This window comes from Physella acuta, unplaced genomic scaffold (genome assembly GCF_028476545.2).
Source record: "Physella acuta isolate Inbredline_101_S28 unplaced genomic scaffold, ASM2847654v3 ptg000852l, whole genome shotgun sequence".
NCBI classification, from domain to species: Eukaryota; Metazoa; Mollusca; class Gastropoda; family Physidae; genus Physella; species Physella acuta.
Window position 1 is genome coordinate 173,702 of NW_026732369.1, and position 11,442 is coordinate 185,143.

An 11,442-nucleotide genomic window follows, 5' to 3' on the forward strand; every position below is an offset into this window, starting at 1 on the left:
TATTGCCCCAAGGCACCATCGTGCCAAATTTGACGCGCCTGCGGCGCCGGGAAGTGCCCTATCGGGCACCTGACCACTTTGCTTTATATATATAGATATATATATATATATATATATATATATTTGTGTATTTGTATATATGTTACTGTCAAAGTGCGGTCAAAGCCCGCATTTGCCGGCCACACGTTGAGTTATAAGATTTAAGTATTAAACTTTAGGTTATACGCTGTAAACATAAACGAAATAAAATCACAGAAAATATCCTTATACAAGCCTTGATTGAAGTGCATTTACTCAAGTTCTATACATTTTGCTATGATACGTCCCCCCCCCCCCCCCACTTCCCATTTCCCGCAGAATCCCACACCCCCCTTCCCCCCACCTTCTATATTGATTTAGTTCAAAATCCAAAGTCAATTTTTTGCAGCTTTTGTTGGGTCTATTTTAACAGTTTATTTCGTCACGGATAGTTTTGACGTTACGCCTTTGTTATTAGATTTTTTTCATTAAGATAGTATCTAAACTTTTTTTTAGATTTTCCCTCTCTTTATTTAAATTTTCAAATTGTTCTTCACCTCGTGGTGTGTTTATAATTATTGCATGTAATTTACTCAACTTCGTATTTATCGACTCTGCCATATCCATATCTATTTCACTAGGCCTGTTTCAAACAGTGCATTAAAACAGTTTCTAATATCAGTTCTAAGTAGGTAACTTTGCTAAATTTACCTATTGGCGTATCGTTTTCATACACATAAACATAACAAAGCAGTAAATCACACGAATTAATGCGTAATTATTGTCAAAATTATTTTATTTCAGGCATCGTTTGACAAAGTATTTTAGGGAAAAAAATATTGTATTTTTATACAACTAATCATGAGAAATGTCATTCAGCTCATTATACTCTTGATGGCTCCCATGTCAGTTGGTGTAACGCAGGCCCATACATTTCAACTTATTATAAAGTGAACCAATCGTATTAAAAATGTAATTGTAACAGTGCCACAAAAACTCCCAGCTAAAGTAACTGGGTATGTTGTTTATCTGCGAATTACACTCGCTTATGAACTGGTTGACTAGTTGAAGTATCTCCATCCATTTCTGTTTTTCATTAGGTGGTACACCAGCTGCCGCTTCATTTACATCCAGGGTATCTTTTAAATCAACAAATTCGAACTTCTCTTCTCCCCTCGTTTCACAGGGACTTTCAACAACGTTATCATTTTCATTAACAACAACGACATTATCTTTTACATTAACAACGACAATATCATCTTCGTTAACAGCATCGAAATTGTCATTTTCATTAACAATCACATTATCTTTTTCATTAGCAACGACATTACCTTTTTCATTAACAACGACATTATCATTTTTATTAACAACGACGAAATGATCTTCATTCAAATTCAATATTCCACAGAGAATCTCAACGACATCTTTTATCAATATTAAACATTCTCTAAGATCCGATAAATATGCCACCGTATTCTCCGGTTGGTTTTGCTCTGTTTGCGAAGCTATGTGTATGTCTATTTGTGTCTTAATGTCACTAACATATGACATAATTAACGCATGAATTGAATATTCGAAACATTCGCGTGTGTATGGGTCAGACTTTAAACAACTGAGCGCTTCTTTTAGGTGATCTAATTGAGCAGTTCTAACAACTTTATCATTTGCTTTGTTGTTGAACACAACACACCTTTCACCACATTCTTCAAACAACTTTTTTATGTCACCCACTTGTTGTTTTCTCCACCCATCAAACTTTTGCTGAATCGTGCCACTCGAACCCTCGTCGTCATGGTCCAGCTGAAAAGAGTCCCCATACGTCATAACAATGACGCCCCATTTCTTAAAAACATCACGACCAAATATTTCTCTGATGACGGCAATAGTGTCCTTCTCCTGTTTGGTGAACCTGACACCGTACTGTAACACAAGTACCACAGCATCGAACCCGTCAGGGCAAAGGTCAAAGGCCTTGAACCCCGAGACAGCTAGCTTTAGAGCCAGGTACTTGTCAGACAAATCTTTGTCCCTCACACTGATGCCGTCTACAACTGTGATGCCAGTCCAACGGGAGGAAACACCATCAACAGAATTCTCTTCATCGGGTAAGCTGTAGTTTTTGGCTTTAAAAAAAGGTGAACCAAGAATAGAGTTGCCAGTGGAGCTTTTGCCTAGACCTTCTCTTCCAAGCAAGAGGATAGACTTTCTTTTCTCAAGATTTCTGTAGAAATAATAATTAGTACAGTTCCTCGTTCAGACCTTACGATTCATGGGGCAGATATAGTTCATGTTCATGGACATCGGCATATAAAGGAATGGTGTGGTCAGCACTATGCCCAGCCACCTTTACTGCTGTGGTCAGCACTATGCCCAGCCACCTTTACTGGTGTGGTCAGCATTATGCCCAGCCACCATTACTTTCCTTATCGTGAGTCAGGTACCAGTAGCGTACGCAGGGGGGGAGCAGGGGGAGCGGCCGCTCCCCCTCTGGCCATTTTCAGCAAAGTGGCGCCTTTTTGAAACTTTTTAAACTCTAAGTTTTAAACAATGATATTTGTTAAAAAATATTTTTGGTCGGCACATTTATGTAAATCACAAGCTTTCTTTTCATGCAGCAATTAAGCATTTTTGTACTAGTCTAGTAGTGTCTACGTTTACAACACGTATTAACAGCTGCATCAGTTTGCCATTCTAAAAATAACCATTAGGATGCATTGCAATGTTTAAAAAACCTTTACGGGTAGTACCACTTGGCAAGAGGGGTGTTAAGTTTAAGGCAACTGTATAATGTATTTTCTTACGAATAATTGAATTAGAAAATGTTATACATAAAACTTCACGCATAATTACTTTGTATATAGGCCTACAGTTTGAATCGTGTGATCAATTAAAAAAAAATTACAATACAGAAACAAATGCAACTGATGTGGCACCTCTATTTAAATTTACTTATGAGCAAACTGCGGAGTGGTGGGGAAATTTTGACAAGGTCAAAAACGTCATCACGATGAAGTAGTAGTATTCTTACAGTTTGGACGATAGTGATTACGATTATAAATTATATGAAACAGTTACAACCCCCCTCCCTATTTCTGTAATATGTATTTGTGTAATATATATTTGTGTAATATATATGTATGTTTAGAACAGTCATCTACAAACTGACGCTATGTTCACTCTGAGTTGGTTATCTCGGATATCTCCCCCCCCCCGCACACACCTCACCACCACAATTGTGTAGAGCGACATTAATGTCACACCTAGGTATACACTGGGTTGGATAATTGACCTAAAGTGACCGGACAGTGGTGAATGAAGTTGTTCCCCCCCCCCCCCAACCCACCCTGAACTGATCTGTTAAGTACATGTAGAAAAACGCGTAATGATGTACCAAAGTAACATGCCGCCAGAAAATTAGCTTTGTAAACGTAAAACTCTGTAAATATTGTTTTTGTAATTACCAGTAAAAAGGTGTGTGATCAATACAGTGATCTAACCCATACCTATCACCATGTTAAAAATGATCTTTAAAGAACAAAAAGAAGCGATAGTTAGTTAAAAATATATGATCTGAACTAAAAGACAAATTATTAGTTAAATGTAAGCTGTTATTCCGACCGTTTGTTTACTACATCGAAAAGTGTGGTTTTTATACCAACTCTGATTTTAAAAACTTTCATTATGCTGTAATACTTTAGCATTTATGATGACAATATATTAAATTATGATTATAGACAAAAACATTTTGTAAACACGAATAGTGTTAAACAATTTTATTATATTCTAAAGTAATTATTTATTTGTTTTGACATTTATAATTAAATTTGTAGATATATACATATTTATATTAAGAGAGTGATTATTTCCCCTATTTCACTTGTCTTAAATAATTTCTCAGGAATTATTATGTAAGAATTTTTTTTACAAGAATTACAAAACAGATTGTGATACGTTCATTGTTTTTGGTTGTAGTGTGTGCATATTTTATTTTTTAGATTGATACAATTTTTGTTTGTCGCCCTTCATTGTGTGTTTTTTCTTATTTCTTCAGAGTGCTACTTTCAATTTATTTTACATCATAGCAAAGTAATAACATACAGCTAGTAATTATATATATATATATATATATATATATATATACATATATATATATATATATATATATATATATATATATATATATATATATATATATATATATATATATATATATATATATATATATATATATAATACACGTATATAGAACGTGTTAAAAATTCGGCGCCTTTTTTTGCTCTTTTCGCTCCCCCTACAACGAAAACCTGGATACGCCTCTGTCAGGTACCCATCAGAGCTCGATGAACTCACCTATGTCCTGCATTCTCGAGCTCGGATCTGTATACAAACTTGAGACCTCTGTGCTAGCAATCCATCACTCTACCACCCGACTACACCGTCCAGTAAGAACAATAATTACGGTGTTAATATGTGTGTGAAAGTTGTCAAAACTCGAATAAACATCAGTAAGAGCTGCTGTAGGTGTACGATACCGTGAACACACAAGCTGATAGATTTTATATGGGTTAACTGTTGGTTCACTTCCCGTGCTAGGGCTGTTAGTAAAATAATGGTTGATCTAGTGGACCAACCACACATATTTACCACCTGTATTTATTATTTGTATTTGCTCAACCCCGCCCCCCCCCAACCCACTCTCCACTCTCCACCCTCAACTCTCAACCCCCCCCCCCCCCCCTAACCCCCACTCTTCCACACAACATAAACAAAATACCTTGAGGTCAATTCAGCTGACATGGTAATCAGTATGGTTATGGAAGACAGGCTAGAGATCCTCTTCTGGAACCAAGATGGGCGACTACTCTTGTCAACTTCTGTTCAGTGTGAAGTTCTTATTGGCACTACAGTCAATAAGTAGGCAGAAAGTTTCATCATTGTTTCGATAAAACCTATTGGTTAAACTTTTTTTTTCACAGAAAGGTGTTTTACAAAAAAATCGATTTTAAAAACAGATGCTTTACGCAATTTCTTTCAGACTTCTCTTTGGAGGCAACATATTCCCCTTCCCCGAATCGCAATTAACACTACCCCGCACCCCGCCCCTTCGAAAGGTTAAAGTGTCCGCCCTCTAGCAAAAAAATATGTCTGAAAGAAACACTGATTACAAAGCGTTGAATGCCTAAAAAAGAAAACAAACGTAGATATCTAGTTCTAATTATACTTAATTATAGAGTAACATATTTTTTTATATTATGGATGGCTAGCTGTCATGGTTAGTTACATTTGATCATTTATTTCTTTAAACAAGCTTAATCATTACTAAATCATTAACATTACAAACTTTACAAACGTTGCTTAGTTAATTACTTACTGGCTTGTAACATCAGTAGATTTCTATACCTTACAACATAACGATTCACTGCAACACGCCAGGCTTGTTGTTGAAATAACTAGGTCAATGATCATGCGCAGCTCGGTTGAAAGCTTTCTTTCTCAGAAAATATAATCTAAAAATAGATACCAAAACACGTAATGGAAAATGATTCATCTGAACGAGAGCTGGTTAACAGAATGTTGATAAATAAAAAGTTGGAGAAGATACCTAAATTATAAGCTAAAAATTTATTTCGTTTAGGTTCTATGTAGCCTATCAGTCTGTTTAAACTTTTAAAATTGTGTGCTCAAAATAGTTTCTTTATAATTAGATAAGGACAAAAACAGACACGGATAGACCCAGAGTTTTTTTTCCAGGCATCTCTTCGGGGGGGGGGGGGGGGGGCGCTCGTCTGACCCCCCCCCCCCCCCCCCCCCAGAAAAATTCTACCGCCCCCCCCCCCCCCCCCCGAACGAAATGAAATTTATATAATTTATGTAGAAAATATATACTTTTAACAGTGTCCGCCCCCCCCCCCAAGAAAGTCTACCGCCCCCCCCCCCGAAAATTTCAAGTGCCCCCCCCCCCCCGGAGAAAATAGTCTAAAAGAAACACTGGATAGACATAACGACAGACAAACAGTGAGAGAAACCGATGATAGACAGAAATAATGTTAGACAGACAAGCATACAGATGGACAGACAAAACAAAATGATTAGCAAGATAACAATGAACACGTTTTGATCACAGTAAACCCCTACCTCAGAATATCTAGCTGTTTGTATCTATTAATAGCACGTACACATGCTGATAGGGTCTGACACACAGTGTCCCAGTTTGGCTAGGTCACATGATCGTTGCATCCAACGTTTAGGGGGGGGGGTAAACTGTAAAGGTTATAACCCCAACCCCTACATGTAAACAAACCATCAAAGATTAACCTCTGGTACAGCCAGCTGGTTGGATGGCCTTGACATTATATGACCTAGATATAAAGTCTACTGCTGTAGTCGTTTAGCTCGACATTTATAAATACAGCGATGCTGCATAAGATCATTCATTTACCGTTTCTACAGTTTAAATCAATTAAGTTAAATTGACTTGTGAGACAGAAGAACACATTAAATGTAACTTAGACAAATGTTAGCGACGTTGATGTTGGTGTGTTATGCAGTGGCGTCACTAGATCGGGTGACTATTTGTACAGTAACTGAAGATGTTACCTCTCCCTCTGCAACAATTTTTTTTTATCTGTTTGGTGTCACCCTTCCTGTCTTCCATTTTATTATTTGAACTGGAAAGAAAAGGTTTTTTTTTTCGTCGAAAAATGTGCCAACTTTTCGATTTGGTGTCACCCACAGTCGTCCTTAAATACCTAAACTCTACTTCCGCTGCTTAACTTACATACTAGACTTGTTCCTCTAATCTGCCCACTACCATTTCCCACCCAGTAATCCTCTGCCCACTACCATTTCCCACCCAGTAATCCTCTGCCCACTACCATTTCCCACCCAGTAATCCTCTGCCCACTACCATTTCCCACCCAGTAATCCTCTGCCCACTACCATTTCCCACCCAGTAATCCTCTGCCCACTACCATTTCCCACCCAGTAATCCTCTGCCCTCTACCAACGCCTACGTAGAGGTCGAAAACTCGGGATTAGGGAGGTAATTGTTAGCGATATTTGAGGTTTTACACACCTTTACAGAAGCTCACCGGATTTCTTAGCATTTTAAGGCTGGGAATTATTTGTAAGCGGAGCAAACCAAGTGGAAAATATCCTGATAGAGATCTGTCGAAAGGGATCAGAGGCAGAACTGATGTGGGCGTGGGTGAATACAATATCTACCAATCAAATCAGATATAATAGAATTTAAAAATCAAAGAGATTCGACATGATTCTTAAGTAGACTATAAGAATTTCATTTATTCATAACAAGGAAACAAACAATGTTGTTAAAATTGTAATTTTTTTAATTTAAAAGGAATTTAAAATGTAAACTTTGACAACACATGTGTAGATATGATTTTTTTTTAAATGATACTACGCCAGTTTATTAATGAAAAATAGAAAGGTTGAATCGAATTAAATCAACTTCTTATCCGCTATCATAAAACAAAGACATAACTTGAGATTTACATATACATCAATTGTAATTGTAAATAATTTATTGATAAAGATTGATGACGATTTTCTCTAAACAGTTCACGTGAACATCCCATATCAGTTGTTCTAGGTGTATATGGCTATTGATATGCTGATTGGTGAAAGTGTGTGAGATGGGGTGTGTGTGTGTGTATTTGTGAAGGTGTGTGTATGAGTGTAGGTGTATGAGTTGGCGTAGAGATACGTGTGTTTGTTTAGTATAATATGGGTGTACGTCTGTTAATTGGTTTAGGTGTGGGTTGATATACACAAGTTTATATGCGAAGGTGTGTGAGTTGGTTAAGTGTGTGTGTGTGTGTGTGTGTGTGTGTGTGAGAAGGCTTGTATATTTGTATGTGCATTTATGAGTGTATGTGTGTGAGTTTGGTGTCGGTGTGCGGATTGATGTAGCTGTGTTTATGTGTAGGTTTGTGAGTTCGTGTAGTGGTATATGTAAATACACAAGTGTGTATAACATGTACCAACGTAACATGTCAGTCCATGTACTCCATTCTTCTCTCAAAAAACTGCTTAACTTTGTGTATTCTCCAAACATCATCAGGCACAACCTTGATGGTACAGATGTAGACATGCTGCAGAAAGTTTGTTACTGGTTTTCTAATCACACTGGGGCCATAGGGGTAGAGTACTAGAATGACGTAAGTCATGGAGTCGAGGGGAATGATGAAGCAAGTAGCAATTAAACTGTATGCTCTAGACATTACGTTTAACACACGTCTGGGAACTTTAGGCATTATGTTCAATAGACTTCTGTATGCTCTACACAGTATGTTCAACACAAATATTATTACAACAAATACTAATCCCTCATCATTCAAAGCTTTAATTCTTTTTTGCAGGTGCCGAATGTCCATCAGCTCGCTGTACAGACTTCTTGACGAACCGAATTCATGAATGATTTTTTCTTCTGCTTCATTTAACTGCTTTACAAATGTCACCAGTTGATCTTTAGTCGTGTCATGACGATCCAACGACCGTTTAATGTCGTCAATCAACTTCCTGACTACAACTTTAAACTCATCAATCTGGACTGACCTAATCATTTCATCGCGGGCAGGACCAGCCCTCTTGAAGTCCTCCCCGCTGTACGGCCGACCAGCCGGTAACTGTTTGACAAAAGACATCAACTTCTCTCTCTGTTCCCGTCTCCTGACCTCGTCTCTTGTCTTGTTGTCAAACAACACACACCTGTACTTCATCTCCTCCAACAAATGTTGTATATCCCCACGCTGTTCCTTCAACCAACTCTCAAAACTCAAATCAGAATCCTCAGCATCTAACTGAAAGTTATCCCCATACGTCATCACCATGACGCCCCAGTTTCTCAACACGTCTTGACCAAAGACTTTTTTCACCCTCTCCACGGCGTCCTTCTCTTGTTTGGTGAACCTGACCCCGTACTTCAGCACCAATACAAACATGTTTATCTTGTCTCCACAACTCTCCAGCGCCATCTCCCCGGAATCTTCTGTGGCCTTTATCCCCACAGCCATGTCGTCACCCGTGTCACCCACACACCAACAGTTGACAACATTAACCCCACCCCTGGTGCCATCCACAGCCGCAGCATCATTCACCCCCAGGTTACTCCTAACGTTAAAGACATTCTCTCCCAGAATAGAATTACCCGTTGACCTCTTGCCGTTGCCAGTTCTTCCCAGTAGAACAAGATTCACCATTTCCGCAATTTTCTACTGAAATTTTTAAAAAATGCCATTGTTAGTCTACACCACCACTTAGATGTCTAAGACTGGTATTAAGAACACTAAGTGGACAATCCACTCGATACTATGATTTGTGAAAAGAAAATATCGAACCTTTTAAAACGGTAAATTATATCACTATATTAGCTGGCGTATAAGTCGACTAGGCATATAAAACAATACCAAATATTTAGTTAAAAATATGAAACACAAATTGTCGTATCTTTAGATTGATGGACGAGACCAGGTGTTTACGTGACCCTTATGACGACACCAGGTGTTTACGTGACCCTTATGACGACACCAGGTGTTTACGTGACCCTTATGACGACACCAGGTGTTTACGTGACCTTATGACGACACCAGGTGTTTACGTGACCCTTATGACGACACCAGGTGTTTACGTGACCCTTATGACGACACCAGGTGTTTACGTGACCCTTACAATTCGGAAGATTTTTGGGGTTCGGCGTGGTCGAGTCGGTAAAGCTCATGATTGCTAAACCGAAAAGTCTCGAGTTCGAACCCTCGGGCAGATGAGGCTCGTTAGCTGGGGACAGCCACTCTTCTAGGAGAGACAACTCCAAAATTAAACAACTGCTGCCTTGTAGTTTGTTCTTGGTTGGACAAAGGCTATGGAAGCAAATCCAAAAAAAGAAAAGCAGGCTGAAATCGGAGTCAATGGCCTCAATGGCGCATAACCAGTTGACACGTAACGCTTAATTGTGTTGGAGGCGTGGTCGAGTCGGCAAAAAGCTCATGGTTGATAAATTCGAACAAAGTCTCGAGTTCAAACCCACTGGCAGATAAATCTCGATCCCCTTCAACACTAATAATTAAGAACGAAGAAGAAGAAGAAGAAGGAAGATTTTTCTGGTTAGCAAGTCACCTTATACGCCGGAGAACACGATAAATGTAATTAATGGCTTTTTTAGATAATACACATACAGATACTTATATTTTAACTTTGTTGCGGAAGGGGGTGTTTAAAAAAGCACGCGGTCAAAACGTTAAAAATAATTTTTTTATAGTTTTGGAAACAGTACACCATCAATTTTACTTAGTTATATACATTGTACCCTAGTTCATTTTTCAAAATAATTAGTTGTGTGTATTGGGCTTTATTTACATCAAACAAATAATACTCTGTGAGTCCACATGCGGCCTACAGTTTGACTTGCAAACAAACACACGTTTAAAGATTGTATGCAGAGTTTCTTTCGGGCATCTCTTCGGATTTTTACCGCCCCCCCCCCCACCCCGAACGAAATGAAATGTATATAATTTATATAGAAATTATATACTTTTAACAGTGCCGCCCCCCCCCCCCCCCCGAAGAAAGTCTACCGCACCCCCCCCCCCCCGAAAAATTCAAGTGCCCACCCCCGGAGAAAAAAGTCTGGAAGAAACACTGATTGTATGTATAAATCCACAAATTTATCTAAATACAGGCACGCTTTTAAAACTTCGCAGGGATTAATGTACGGATCAGAAAAGAACTTACAGTAATATCTTTTAAAATATAGTTTCAAATTATTCTGTATACCTATATATCACAGCGTCGTCATACCGCACACAAATGTATTGAATACAGCGAGTGGACGAGGAATGCCGAAACCACACGTATAATCAATATCACATCCATAGATATAACAAAACCATCGCTTGGTATAACAAGCATACCACTAACATCAACGAATGGTCGCGTATGACCAACGAGCTGTTAAACTAGCACTCAAAATTTAGCATGAATAACCCCAGTTTAATTTCTAACGAAACAACAAACTGTAAACATAGAGCAATATATGTTAACGTATTTACCTACCGTAACAATGTAGTGAGGAGATATTCACGTACACAAAGCCGGCACAACTCTGAAAGGAGTGAAAGATGCAAGTTTTGTAAGTGAACTTTAACCCGCGTCTAACTGGGTCAGGTTTTCTAGGAAATCCCGATTTTACTTTTATTAGAATTAGATCCAGTTCTAGGTTGACGGAAGAAAGTTAGGTTAAAAATGTGTCCTTTTGTTTATTTCATTACGTGCGTATCAAAATAAAAACGATTTAAACATAATTGTTAGAATTTTATTGACAAAATATTAATAAACCCTACTTTTTACACAAAATATATTATCTGACAATAGAAATTTATAAAATATTTGAGAAAATAATTGAACCTT

The 11,442-nt window shown here is 38.0% G+C and overlaps 2 protein-coding genes across 3 annotated transcripts; both read right to left on the reverse strand.

Annotated features, from left to right (window-relative positions):
- Nucleotides 1–795: 795 nt before the first annotated feature.
- LOC131952106 (uncharacterized) lies at nt 796–5,525 on the reverse strand. Its single transcript, XM_059314625.1, has 3 exons — nt 5,390–5,525; nt 4,793–4,919; nt 796–2,239 (listed from the first exon to the last, which is right to left on the reverse strand). Exons 2-3 carry the CDS (start codon nt 4,813–4,815, stop codon nt 925–927), a joined length of 1,338 nt encoding a protein of 445 aa, XP_059170608.1. The 5' UTR covers nt 4,816–4,919; nt 5,390–5,525; the 3' UTR covers nt 796–924.
- A 1,884-nt stretch (nt 5,526–7,409) lies between these two features.
- LOC131952111 (uncharacterized) lies at nt 7,410–11,188 on the reverse strand. Of its 2 annotated transcripts, none has more exons than XM_059314630.1 (2): nt 11,089–11,188; nt 7,410–9,254 (listed from the first exon to the last, which is right to left on the reverse strand). In XM_059314630.1, the coding sequence occupies exon 2, from the start codon at nt 9,237–9,239 to the stop codon at nt 8,034–8,036; it is 1,206 nt and encodes a 401-aa protein (XP_059170613.1). In that variant the 5' UTR covers nt 9,240–9,254; nt 11,089–11,188; the 3' UTR covers nt 7,410–8,033. The 2 variants fall into 2 exon arrangements, with proteins under 2 accessions (XP_059170613.1, XP_059170614.1); XM_059314631.1 differs by lacking the exon at nt 11,089–11,188 and adding an exon at nt 10,810–10,957.
- Nucleotides 11,189–11,442: the final 254 nt, after the last annotated feature.

Coding starts and splice junctions, on each gene's coding strand:
- LOC131952106 (XM_059314625.1), bottom strand. CDS start 4,815: ATGTCAGCTGAATTGACCTCAAG. Junction 2,240..4,792: donor TCAGCTGAATTGACCTCAAG/GTATTTTGTTTA, acceptor TTATTTCTACAG/AAATCTTGAGAAAAGAAAGT.
- LOC131952111 (XM_059314630.1), bottom strand. CDS start 9,239: ATGGTGAATCTTGTTCTACTGGGAAGAACTGGCAACGGCAAGAGGTCA.